Here is a 14,132-nt window from a genome sequence, read left to right on the forward strand (position 1 = left end):
CAGGGCTGATGTCCTTCAGAATGGACTGGTTGGATCTCCTTGCAGTCCAAGGGACTCTCAAGAGTCTTCTCCAACACCACAGTTCAAAAGCATCAATTCTTCAGCGCTCAGCATTCTTCACAGTCCAACTCTCACATCCATACATGACTACTGGAAAAACCATAGCCTTGACCAGATGGACCTTTATTGGCAAAGTAATATCTCTGCTTTTGAATATGCTGTCTAGGTTGGTCATAACTTTGCTTCCAAGGAGTAAGTGTCTTTTAATTTCATGGCTGCAGTCACCATCTGCAGTGATTTTGGAGCCCCCCCAAAAAATAAAGTCTGACACTGTTTCCCCATCTATTTCCCATGAAGTTTTGGGACCGGATGCCGTGATCTTAGTTTTCTGAATGTTGAGCTTTAAGCCAACTTTTTCGTTCTCCTGTTTCACATTCATCAAGAGACTTTCTAGTTCCTCTTCACTTTCTGCCATAAGGGTGGTGTCATCTGCATATCTGAGGTTATTGATATTTCTCCCAGCAGTCTTGATTCCAGCTTGTGCTTCTTCCAGCCCAGTGTTTCTCATGATGTACTCTGCATATAAGTTAAACAAGCAGGGTGACAATATATAGCCTTGACATACTCCTTTTCCTATTTGGAACCAGTCTGTTGTTCCATGTCCAGTTCTAACTTGCTTCCTGACCTGCATATAGGTTTCTTGGTTAGTACTTTCTTTTGATTTATAAAATATTCCTGCATGGTTATAAAGATACAGTTTTTCCTCTCTCTAAAATGTTTAAGGTTTTTGTCTTTCACATTTGTGTTAATCCATCTGGACTTTATTTTTGTGTTTGGAATGACATAGGGTTCCAATTTCATTCTTTTTTAATATGGATAACACATTGTCCCATACTTTACTAAAGGAATCCATGCTTCCTCTCTCTGGTAAATGCCAGAGCACAGTCTGTTCCTGTATTTTCTTACCATATTCTATTGATGGGTTTGCCCATTTCTGTGCCCATACTACACTGTATAATAATAATGATAAATTTTAATGTCTGTTAGGGCAAACTTTTTGGCCTTTTTCATCTTTAAGCATAGTTTGGCCTTTTTGCAGTTTTGATTATCTCCTGTTGAAATTTTATTTGGAGTTAAATTGAATCTATAGATAAACTTGAAGATGATTGACATTTTTATAATATGCATAAACATAATACCTCTACTATTGTTGAGGTTGTTACAAAGTGTAAAATTTTTCTATGTGAAAGTCTTATATGTCTTTAAAAACATTTATTCCTAGCTAGTTACTTCCTATTTTTCTTTGCAGTTATTAAATAAGTATGTCGGAGTGAGTATGTGTGTGTCTCTATAATCTCTTTATTGCTAGTGTATTAAAAAATATAATTGACCTTATATCCAGCCACCTTGCTAAACTTTCCTATATCAAGCATTTGTTTGTAGATTCTTTAGGATTTCTCCCTTTATGATATTTATTCATATATTTATTTGTGTTCTGTCGCTCCCCTATGTGGTAACCAGATGACTACAATTTAAAACTGAATAGAAGTGGCTTATTAAAGTGAATGCTTCTCATGTTTCACGAATAAGAATAATGTTTGTGACAGGCTTTTTGTTTTATTATTATTTTATTTCTTTTTGATTGCATTGGGTCTTTATTGCTGCACAGGGGCTTTCCCTAGTTGTGGTGAGCGGGGCTACTCTGTGCGAAGCACAGGCTGTGGGTGCACAGGCTCAGTACTTGGGGCTCACAGGCTCTCACACAGGCTCAGTAGTTGTGGCCAGTGGGCTTCATTGGGTTTTGCTTTTTTTTTTTCATTTCATTTATTTATTTATGGCTTCACTGGGTCTTTGTTGCTGCATGCGAACTTTCTCTAGTTGTAGCAAATGGGGGCCTGCTCTCTAATTGCGGTACATGAGCTTCTCATTATGGTGGCTTCTCTTGTTGCAGAACATGGGCTTCAGTGTTTAAGGTATGTTGGCTTAATTGCCCTGTGTCATTTGGAATCTGCCTGGACCAGGGATCAAACTCAAGTCTCCAGCTTTGGCAGGCAGCTTCTCTTAACTGCTGGACCACCAGGAGAGTCCGGTTTTGATTTTTATAAAGTGGTTTAATCTGATAATTTTAATGTAACAAATTTTACTAATTTTTTACTAGGTTGCATTCTTGAGATAAACTGAGCTTGGAAATAGTTATCCTTTTTTGTAAACTTACAGATTTGGTTTTTTATGTTTGGGATTCTTCACATATGTTTATCAGTGAGACTGCCCTATAATTTTCTTTATTGTGCTGCAACCCTCAGGTTTTCAATGATGCTATACTAGCTTCATGGAATGAAGTAGGTGAATGTTTTATAACGAGGAGCTTTTAGAAGATTGAAATGGTGTGTCACATGAAACCCTCTGTAAAACAGTCTGGACCTGCTGTTTGATTTGTGGGAATTATTTTAAACTACGTAGTTCATTTCCTTAATTGCTTTAACTATTTGAGATCTGGCTTGGGGTTCTGTTTTGCTTGTGTGTTAAATTTTTCCAGAAATTTTCCCATTGCATCTTCATCTTCAACTTTTTTGGCATGAAGTTATTCTTAGTATTCTCTTATTTTTTTAATCTCTGTTGTATCTGTCATGTCCCTTTATCAATTTCTGATAAGTTTTCATTATGCCTTCTATTCTGTTTTTCCTGACCCATCTCATGAGAGGGTTTTTTTTTATTCATTTATACAAAAAGTAACTTTGCTTATGTTGAACTTGTTTCCTATTTCATTAATTATCACTTGTCATTACTCCTGTTCTTAAATTCTTTTTCTAACACCTTAATTTGAAAGCTTAGCTTGTTGAATTTCTTATAATTCTTTTAATATAAGCTAAGGTCATAAATTTCCCTGTAAGGATTCAGTTGCTCAATCATAAAAGTATTAACATATACTATTTCCATTTTTTTCCAATTTTATGTATTTTTCAATTTCATTATAATTTCTTTGGAGTTGTTTAAAATTATGTTTTAAAATTTCTAAATGTATGGAGCAGTTTCTAGATTACAATTTCGTTAGATTGTTAATATAATTGCATTGTTCCTAGTTAAAAGGATCTGTATATTTCTTTATCCAATGTGGTGTATATTTTGTTGGATTCGTATATTTCAGTTGTCCTGGAAGAAAGGCCGTTATTTCTTCAAATATTGCCTGTTTTCCTTCCTTGTTAAACTTTCCTTCTGGGGCTCTGGTTAGACAGATTTTCAGTGTTTTTGTTTTGTCTTCCATGTCTCTTGTGTGTGTTGTGCTAAGTTGCTGCAGTCACATTTGACTCTTTGCAACTCACTGGACTATAGCCCACCAGGCTCCTCTGTCCCTGGGATTCTGCAGGCAAGAATACTGGAGTGGGTTGCCATGCCCTCCTCCAAGGAATCTTCCAACCCAGGGATTGAATCCATATCTCTTATACCTCCTGAATTGGGAGGTGGGTTCTTTACCATTAGCACTATCTGGGAAACCATGTCTCTTCTAATATTTTTTTCTTTCTGCTGTTTTCTGTGATTTCTTCCACAGCTTCTTGCAGTTAACTAATTCTGCCCTCAACTGTGTTTAATTCAGTATTCCTTTGCCTCTGCCAGGACCTGGGACTATTTAAACTGTCTTTCAGTTCAGTTCAGTTCAGTTGCTCAGTCATGTCCCAACTCTTTGTGACCCCATGGACCGCAGCACACCAGGCCTCCCTGTCCATCACCAACTCCAGGAGTTTACCCAAACTCATGTCCATTAAGTGGATGATGCCATCCAACCATCTCATCCTTTGTCATCCCCTCTCCTCCTCCCTTTAATATTTCCCAGCATCAGGGTCTTTTCAAATGAGTCAGCTCTTCACATCAGGTGTCCAAAGTATGGTAGTTTCAGTTTCAATATCAGTCCTTCCAATGAACACTTAGGACTGATCTCCTTTAGGATGGACTGGTTGGATCTCCCTGCTGTCCAAGGGACTCTCACGAGTCTTCTCCAACACCACAGTTCAAAAGCATCTTGGTGCTCAGCTTTCTTTATAGTCCAACTCTCATATCCATACATGACTACTGGAAAAACCATAGCCTTGACTAGATGGACCTCTTTGGACAAAGCAATGTCTCTGCTTTTTAATATGCTGTCTAGGTTGGTCATAACTTTCCTTCCAAGCATCTTTTAATTTCATGGCTGCAGTCACCATCTGCAGTGATTTTAGAGCCCAGAAAAATAAAGTCTGACACTGTTTCCCCATCTATTTGCCATGAAGTGATGGGACCAGATGCCATGATCTTAGTTTTCTGAATGTTGAGCTTTAAGCCAACTTTTTTACTCTCCACTTTCACTTTCATCAAGAGGCTCTTTAGTTCTTCTTCACTTTCTGCCATAGGGTGGTGTCATCTGCATATCTGAGGTTATTGATATTTCTCCCAGGAATCTTGATTCCAGCTTGTGCTTCTTCCAGCCCAGCGTTCTTGTGATGTACTCTGCATATAAGTTAAATAAGCAGGGTGACAATATACAGCCTTGACATACTCCTTTTCCTATTTGGAACCAGTCTTTTGTTCCCTGTCCAGTTCTAACTGTTGCTTCCTGACGTGCATACATATTTCTCAAGAGACAGGTCAGGTGGTCTGGTATTCCCATCTCGTTCAGAATTCTCCACAGTTTGTTGTGATCCACACAGTCAAAGACTGCGTAGTTAATAAAGCAGAGATAGATGTTTTTCTGGAACTCTCTTGCTTTATCGATGATCCAGCGGATGTTGGCAATTTGATCTCTGCTTCCTCTGCCTTTTGTAAAACCAGCTTGAACATTTGGAAGTTCAAAGTTCACGTATTGCTGAAGCCTGGCTTGGAGAATTTTGAGCATTACTTGACAAGCCTGTGAGATGGGTGCAGTTGTGCAGTAGTTTGAGCATTCTTTGGCATTGCCTTTCTTTGAGATTTCTGTGGGATAAACTGTCTTTAAGAGATCTCATTTATCATCCCTGCAGTGCATGGGCACAAGCTCAGTTGCAGGTTCTTGTGTTGATATTGGTGTTCCCACTCTGATTTTAGCTCCTTTTTTATTTCAAGCATGTTATGATCATTTATTTTGGGGGGCAGTGTGGGCTTGGCCTTGGAAAAGTCTTTCTTCAAGTCTAGCAATGGAAATTATCTTTTATCCAAAATCTAAAGTGTATTTATAGAAGAAGGCCCTTTAGAGATTTTAATCTGTCCTACTTATAGTAGTAGAAACCCTTAGGAATAAGTTCTTACTTTTTTGTATTCATCTTATTTTCTTTAAATGGACACACATGCAAACAACCCTCTGAACTAAATTCTATTGTATTTAGACCAACTGAATGTTGCAGAATTTTTAAGAATTGTAATATCTTAACGTCTTGCCAATACAATTTAAATATTTTTCATGTAATCAGTCGTAATCCCATCTTGTTTTAGAGGAATACAAAAATACAGTGGATTTGTTTTTAACTTTCATAACTAAAAAATTCTCCCCAGGTTTTATAAATGTTGTTTTCGAAGGTGAGAGATAATAAATAGAACCAACTTTCTTCTTTTTTTTTTCAATAAAATGACAAGTCAAAAATAATTATTTACACTTCCCTCATGGCTCACTGGTAAAGGGTCCCCCTGCCAATGCAGGGGACTCGGGTTCCCTCCCTCATTTGGGAAGATTCCCACATGCTGCAGAGTTACTAAGTCCATGTGCCACAATTATTGAGCCTGTGCCCTAGAGGTTGGCAGCTAAAACTGCTGAATCCCACATGCCTTGGAGCCCATGCTTTGCAACAAGAGAAGCCACCACAGTGAGAAGCCCACGTCCTGCAAGTAGAGAAAAGCCCAAGCAGCAGCGAAGACCCTGCACAGCCAATAAATAAATAAATATTTTTTTTTATTAAAGAAGTAGATTACCAATCATAGTCTCTCTGTCTCTGTCTCAAAAAAGAAATATATATATATATAATTCTTTTTTTCTTTTAGAAACAAGAAACAGCGTGCAGTATTTTTCTAGCAAACACACATGAATAAGCATTACCAGGATTTCTTAGAATACCTGGAAACCACATGCCAAAACAGCATAGTAAATTTATTCCAGTGGCACAGCAAAAGTAATACCACTGAATTTCTGTATTGCTACAGGAGATGAAAGCTTCACTCCATTTTATCACAAGGCAAAGTGTAGTAATCCTTTAATAAATATTAGACGAGTGAACATCAATAAAATGATGAGAATACCAGTAGTGAGAATGAATAAAAGATTAAAAAAAGAGCACATTAAAGTGAATGAAAGAGAGTGAAAAGAGGAGGTGATAAGAGCTTTTATGACTGGAGCTTTTGGGGAAACATTGGCTCCACTTTTGCTTTCTCAAAAGTGAATTTGTTTCATGATTCTGTGTATTTTGATGATTCATTGTTATTTGGTGAGTGCCTTCCAGATGAAGTTTTCTAACACTTGGATTTTTTCCTAGATCTTTGCGTCTCCTGTTTCTTTGGCCTGTTCCTTTTCTGCATAACAATTTAGTTTTCATAAATGCAGTGTTGTAAATGTGGGGGTTTAGTAAGAGTTTCAGCTAACAGACAAAATAGTAACAACCTTAGATATATATAGTTTTATGAGGTATGATAGAAAAAATAGCTAAATGGTTTTCATATCTGACACTTGTAATTCCTCTTTTAACTTCAGGTCACGCATTATAAAAAATAATAAATATGGACTTCCCAGGTGGTTCTCTGCTAAAGAGCTCACATTCCAGTGCAGGGGGTGTGGGTTTGATCCTTGTTCCGGGAGCTAAAATCCCACATGCCTTGCAGCCAAAAAGCAACAGATAGAACAGAAACAGTATTGTAACAGATTCAATAAAGACTTCAAAAATGGTCCACAGTAAAAAATTTTTTTAATAATTTTAGTAAATAAAAGCATTAATGATTACTTATATATAATACGTATTTTATCTTTATATGTCAATATGTTGAATATTTATACATTGTTATATAACTTAAACACTTAACATATACTTTTTCTTTTACTTTAAGGCTCTCTTCAATACTAAAAACCTATGGAAGTCCTTTGAAAACACCATCAGTAGTTTATAGACAAAGGCTTTATGAATTGTTGATTTTATTATCTCCTGAAACCTATGAAGGTAAGTGCCTTACACCTGAATGTTTTACTATTTGTGATTAATACAGTGCCTGAACAAATGGATTATATGGCAGTTACTTCGTGCTTTGTGTTCAGGAGATTTTGGGAGTTCAGTCTTAACGCATATGTTTACCGTTTTATAGTAAACACTGTTGTTCAGTGGCTAAGTTGTGTCTGACTCTCTGCAACCCCATGGATTGCAGCACACCAGGCTTCCCTGTCCTTCACTATCTCTCAAAGTTTGCTCAAGTTCATGTTCATTGAGTTAGTGATGCTATCTAACCATCTCATCCTCTACTGCGCCCTTCTCCTTTTGCCTTCAGTCTTTCCCAGCATCAGGGTCTTTTCCAGTGAGTCAGCTCTTTGCATTAGGTCGCCAAAATATTGGAGCTTCGGCATCAGTTCTTCCAATGAATATTCAGGGTTGACTTCCTTTAGGATTGATTGGTTTGATCTCCTTGCAGTCCAAGGGACTCTCATAGGTCTCCTCTAGCACCACAATTCGAAATCATCAATCAATTTATAGTAAATAAAATACATTAAAAAAGAAAATGTTTCATGTCTTGCTATCTTCTCTCTTCTGAGAAAAATGTCCCTAGTTTCAATGTGTGAAAGAGAATGAGTCCCAAAGATTAGTCTTGGTTCTACTCCAGGGTTTTCTACAGAATACATAATGCAAGTCAATTAGAAATTTGACCATTCCCTGTTTTCCTTCTAGAGTGCATATCTATTGTACACATTGCCTTCCATTATTCCATTCTTAACTCTGTCCAGATAGCACTTTAATCTTGAGTGGTATACCAAGGTATAATTTATCTTATAAAGTTTATAATGTAGGTTTTGCTTTTATTGGGCTCAAGATGACTTCAGAATATTTGAATACTGCATTTGGTAAAAAAAAAAAAGCTTGCCCTTATTTTGCAATTAGTTGTGTATCCTTTCTTATAAATTTCAAATACAGTTTTAAGAAAATGTATTGCTACTACTACTGAATACTTTAAGATGCTTGTTTTAAGAGGTGAAAGTTGAAAATGGCCTCTAATGGGAGCATCTTTTTTTTTTTTTTTTTTAATTTTCAACTAACCAAATTAAGTTAATCATTACTTCAAATCTATTTCTTTTGGGGATTTCCCTGGTGGCCTACTAGTTAGGATTTCAGGCTTTTCTGCGGCCCGGCTTCTGTCCCTGGTCAGGGAACTGAGATCCCACAAACCACTTGGCATGGCTGGAAAAAAAAAGAATTTATATAACTTTTCATCATGGTTGTCCAACAAAAGCAGAATTTTGTCACAATAGTTGCTTAATTTTCTTAAGTTTATGGAACAAAACTTGGGTTCCTAATATTTATTTCCTATCTTAGTTTCGTTATGGATCTGCATTCAAGTATTTTAATTTTCTCCACACTGAAAATTGCTCCTCATTAGCATCAGAAAGTGGTGTATTTTTACAGGAGAAGCATATTTGCATTTTAAAACTGAATCATCTTTAAGTACTTTGTTCAGGGACAGTTAGGCGGCCAGCAGTTACTTTATATGAGAAATGGAGATATACCACTGTTTTCACATTTAGCTGTAGTACCAAACATAGCTTGCATGTTATGCCACCAATAGAATTATTTTCTTGAGTATCACATACTGGTAACTAAACTAACACACTCTTACTTGCTTCATTAAGCTTTTATTGATCCCTGTCCACTGTCCCCAGTTGCTGTGTTTATATAATCTCTCCTTTCTCTAAACATAGCTATATACTCGTTTTTCATCCTCTATGAAGCTTAGTATTTCCTACCTTCATTTTTTAGTTAACGTGTGTGTGTCTTGAGTCTTATATCTTCTTCAAGGGAGGATTGTCCACAGAGAAGTCCCTGTTTAGTAATTACTAAAACATCAAATTATGATAGTGAAATTGTTTAAAACATCCTTAACTCTAGTGATACACAGTGAAATATTTATAGATGCAAGTGATATGCTTTCCAGGGATTGCTCCAAAATAGTATGGAGGGTGATGAGATAGTCAATTGAGAGTACAGGTGAACCGAGATTGATCTAGCTGGTTAGGATGAGTGACAGTCATTTGCTGGGGTGGTGGGGAGTTAGGCTGCCATACTACTAATATTATGCCTGCTTTGTCTGCCTTTGTTACTCTTTTTTCTTTCTGTTTTTATGCTCCATGTCATTTTATTTAAAATGATGGTAGTAGTATTTATTTAGTGCTTAAAATATACATACACACATACTTTGAGATGTTTGTTCTTATCCTTGTGGTCAGCAACACATAGTTGAGCTTTTTACCGGTAGGGCATTTCTCAGGGAGGAGAACAGATTAAAGAGGCTGTGATAGATTAAAGTTAGCTGATAATGCAGTTTAACTTCACCCTGGGCTCTTTAAACCCCGTTCTCAGACCTGTTAACTGCTATTGCTAAATTGCTAATTGCTCTTTTTCTGTGACTCAACAGGAAACCTCAGTGTTATCCTCAGAGAGCTGGCTGCTGACCTGACCGCCCCTGATATACAGGTGGCCGCATCCGCATTTTTACTCCCACCCCTCTGTCATCAAGATGATCTTCTAATATTAAGTCCTTTGCTACAAGAGACTGACCATAGATTTATTGAAGAACAGGTATGGTCATTTTTCAGTAACTCTTGGATTGATTCAGCCTATAAACTGTGGTTTAATTTGTTTTTTGTTGTTTTTTTTAAATTGGCCACACTGCACGGCAAGTGGGATCCTCCTTACCCAACCAGGGCACAGAGTGCCAACCACTGGACCACAAGGAAGTCCGGAATAGTCGTTTTAAAACCCTATATGCAATTTTTTTTTTTTTCTTTTAGCTCCTGCTTGGTAGTGGTATTGCTTGTGGAAGTCTCGAGTATGACCCTTACTCTATTTACGAGAAAGATGTAGAGGGAGATTCGGTGCCTAAGCCCTTACCTCCAATGCTGTCAGTTACTAGCTCTGCAGTCAAGCTGTTTGGAGTTGTATGCGCTCATGTGGGAGAAGCTCAAAGGTAAACCGTCTTCAGAGGTTCACTTATCCTGAAATGTGTTTCAGGTTTGGTAATTTGTTCAGTGAATGCATAATAGACTGGTAAAAAAGAAGTTGTCAGAAGTTCTCATTAATATAAAAGACTTCTTATAGATGACAGGTGAAGGTGAGATTAAAGGCTCTTGTTTAATTATTCAGTTGGCTAAATATTTAATAAGAAGTAATGAAGTCAGTGATTAAACTGAAAACTGCTAGGCACTATGGTGGATGCAGTGCTTTTCCCGCATTAACTTCTCATCTAGCTGAAAATACGAATGTAAAACTCAGTGACACAAAAAAACAGTGATTTATGAGCCAGTATTGCAAACAGAAACACTGGTTGTCTGAACAGACAAGATCTCATACTATATCTTCAGTTTCAGAAAAATTAGATTAAAACAGATTAGTCTTCAATTTGGTAGATTCACTTCACTTGAAATGAACTTTGGTTTTTAAAAATTATAAAGACTGCTAATGATTTCTCATTGAGGGTAACAGGGTAATATCTTTCTTGGGGATCAAAACCTACTACTCATGTCTAGTATCCAGGAAATTCTGTTTTTATCTGAGATACTGAATGGGAACTGAATCTCTCCCATAGGCTGTGCTGGTTAACAGTTTGCAAAATATTAACTGTCTTCATTCATTCATGTTCCTTCTCTTTGTTTCTTTTATGCTAGACCAGCAACAATGATAGATCATAGTTTTTATATAATTTTATCAGTTATGTCTTCCAGAGAATACCAATTAGGTAAGGGATTTACCTTGGTCTCTGATGAAGAATCGCAGAAATATTTGAGTCTTGTCAGCAACACATTCGGAGAAGGCAGTGGCACCCCACTCCAGTACTCTTGCCTGGAAAATCCCATGGATGGAGGAGCCTGGTGGGCTGCAGTCCATGGGGTCGCTAAGAGTTAGACATGACTGAGCGATTTCCCTTTCACTTTTCACTTTGATGCATTGGAGAAAGATATGGCAACCCACTCCAGTGTTCTTGCCTGGAGAATCCCAGGGACAGGGAAGCCTGGTTGGCTGCTGTCTATGGGGTCACACAGAGTCGGACACAACTGAAGCGACTTAGCAGCAGCAGCAGCGGCAGCAACACATTTCTGAAACAGGCTTTTGGATAGTCTACTTTCAGTGGATAGAAAACAAATAACATTTATGTTGATTTTTAATAACTTCATGTTGTTCTATTTTAACTTACAATAGTACTTAGTATCATATGGTATATGCATATTTTGAAATTAATTTCAAAAGATGATTTGAAATTTGTAACCTATAGTTCACTGTATACTATAACTATAAAGTTAAGACAATATGTGACTAACTTATAAATGAATGCTGTAGCCCTAAAAGATGAGAGGAAAATCACAGTGGTCTGGAATTTTTAAAGAATTACTGATGGAGAGAAGATTTGAACTAGCCTGTAACTGTATTATTTTATAGTGCATACAATTAATTTCAAATACTTAATTTGGATTAATACAGCAATAACTGCAGCCTTATGAGCAAAAGATTTAAATTAAGCATGTTCTTGAAAGACTCTGTTAAAGTCTTTGATAAGTCTCAGATAAAAAGTGGGGGAAAAAGCATACTTCTTACAAATTTTCCTTTTAAAACATTGGTTTTATTGCTCTCCTAGAGAAGGTGATTTTCTTTTTGATTTTACCCAGATTTATTGCCCATTTACAGTTTCAAGGAAATAATTACAGTTTCAAGGAAATAGTTTCTTATTTCTGTTTTTTACAGTTTAATGAACTTTAAAATGTGCCACATTTCTTTTTATCCCACCTGGATAAAAATAACATATAGAATGAATATTCAGGGGAGCAGAGGTCTTATTTGTCTTAATGAAAATGTTACAACCTGGTAAAGCAAAGCATATTCTCTTTGAATTCGTAACTGAATAAAAATAGTAGGCCGTAGTTTGGAGAGTTTTAAAGGAAGTGGTCTGGCAGGATCCTGCATTTAGCAACTATTAGCAATCTCCAGTGGATGCACTTGAGCACCACAGAGAAACAGACAGCAAAGTTGAGCTTCTAGTTTCCTGTTATCCAGAGATGTTACTTGTTTACAAGGCAGACCCTTCTCTGGGCCATAGATTTGCATCTCTAGAAAAGAAAGGTCTTCAAGTACCTGTATTCAACAAGTGAATGTTTTCAAGTGTTTTGTTGTGGTGGTTATCTTTGTGTTAAAACAGTTTAAAAGAAACTCATAACATGAGGTTGTCCTGAAATTAGAAATAGGTTTTTAGTACTTTATTTATGCACTTAGGAATTAAATTATCTTTAAATCATTGATTATTTTGACTGTAGGATTCTAAAACTAAGAAAACTTTGTATTGATAATTTTAAAGCACTAAAATGTTGAACGCTCTGGAATATCAAGATATTTTATACAGAGAAGAAATTATTACTGATCTTATACATGTGTTATTTATGGTTACTTTCCAATATATTTTGCACCTAATTACAAAGAATGAATTACTTAATTCATCTGAATTAAGTACCTTGACTGTACATTGCAGTCATTTGGATCATTTTTTTAAATGTTTTAAAATGTAGGTTCTGATTTAATAGTAATGGTATGCATACCGCATTGGACATTAAAATTTTTTAAACTCCTTAGGTGATTCTGGCATGCAGAGAACAGTGCTAAAAATGCTATAAAGTAATGTACAGTGTAAACTGATGGAGAGAGAGGAAAAGGATAGTTATAGCTCTCAGTAGTAAAAATTTTCCCCATTATACACCCTCTCTCTGAATGTATAAGAAAGGTAAATCAGCATTTTCAATATTTATGTCTTTCCTGTTTACTTAATTACTTGTATGTTTTCATTTCATCCAGACTCAAACGTTTTATTATCTAACTTTGTTCTGAACTAATCAGTTCAGTTCAGTCTCTCAGTCGTGTCCAACTCTTTGTGACCCCATGGATTGCAGTATGCCAGGCTTCCCTATCCATCACTGACTCCTGGAACTTGCTCAGACTCATGTCCATTGAGTTGGTGATGCCATCCAACCATCTCATCCTTTGTCATCCCCTTCTCCTCCTGCCTTCAGTCTTTCCCAGCATCAGAGTCTTTTCCAATGAGTCAGTTCTTTACATCAGGTGGCCAAAGTATTGGAGCTTCAGCTTCAGCACCAGCTAATTTTATTAATTATATTAATATGAACTAATAATTATATAATTGATACTACTTAGGAATACAAATTCAGTATTACTAAAAAGTGGTCATCTCCATCTTCCTGAAGAGTCAGAATGTTTTCTTGTGATCCGTGTCAGAATATGGGAATAAAGGCTGGAGAGAAAAGTTTGGGCTCTGGTAGTCTCATTTAGGGTCTTTGGCCTATGTATGTGGGCAAGAAAATAGTACAGGTCAGATTTTATTAAAATATAACAAAATTCTCAAGCTCTAATCTTAAGTATTTTTAGTACTTTCAACATGACACAGTTTCATTATAACAGGTGATTAGGATATGGTCTAATAATGATGTTTTAGGTTTTAAATTCATAAGCCTGACCATATGGTTACCCTTAATTTTTCTTCCTGCTGGGCAATTTGGTTATAAATATTTTCTTGAAGCATAATGACTTACATATGGTCTTGGAAAACAGAAAAATTTTATATGATACATTTATTGTGTTAGTTGTAATAAAAATTAGAAATGGCCTAAATATCCCAAACTAGAGAATTAGTTAATTAATTCCAATAGCAATTTAAAATTATTTCAGTATGTGTGGAATCTGAAAAATACAACAAACTAGTTAATATAATGTAAAAGAAGCAGACTCACAGATACAGAGAACAAAACTAGTGGTGACCAGGGGGAGAGGGAAGGGGGAGGGGGAGAGCAACAGGGGGTAGCAGCTGAGAGGCACAAACTGTCGCGTGTGAAATAAGGGACAAGAAGATCCTGTGCAATGCAGGGAATATAGTTGTTTGAAAGTAACTATAACTGG

General features: G+C 36.4%; 1 protein-coding gene across 7 annotated transcripts in view; it reads left to right on the top strand.

Annotated features, from left to right (window-relative positions):
• HEATR5A (HEAT repeat containing 5A) overlaps nucleotides 1–14,132 on the top strand; it is a 99,177-nt gene that overhangs the window by 38,495 nt on the left and 46,550 nt on the right. For all 7 annotated transcript variants that reach the window (XM_010847007.1, XM_010847002.1, XM_010847009.1 and 4 more), the window contains 3 exons: nucleotides 7,033–7,142; nucleotides 9,598–9,761; nucleotides 9,974–10,149. In XM_010847007.1, the coding sequence (XP_010845309.1) occupies nucleotides 7,033–7,142; nucleotides 9,598–9,761; nucleotides 9,974–10,149 (450 nt within the window). The remainder of the gene's footprint in view (nucleotides 1–7,032; nucleotides 7,143–9,597; nucleotides 9,762–9,973; nucleotides 10,150–14,132) is intronic.

The sequence above is a fragment of the Bison bison genome, unplaced genomic scaffold (genome assembly GCF_000754665.1).
Source record: "Bison bison bison isolate TAMUID 2011002044 unplaced genomic scaffold, Bison_UMD1.0 scf7180017864242, whole genome shotgun sequence".
NCBI lineage: Eukaryota > Metazoa > Chordata > Mammalia > Artiodactyla > Bovidae > Bison > Bison bison.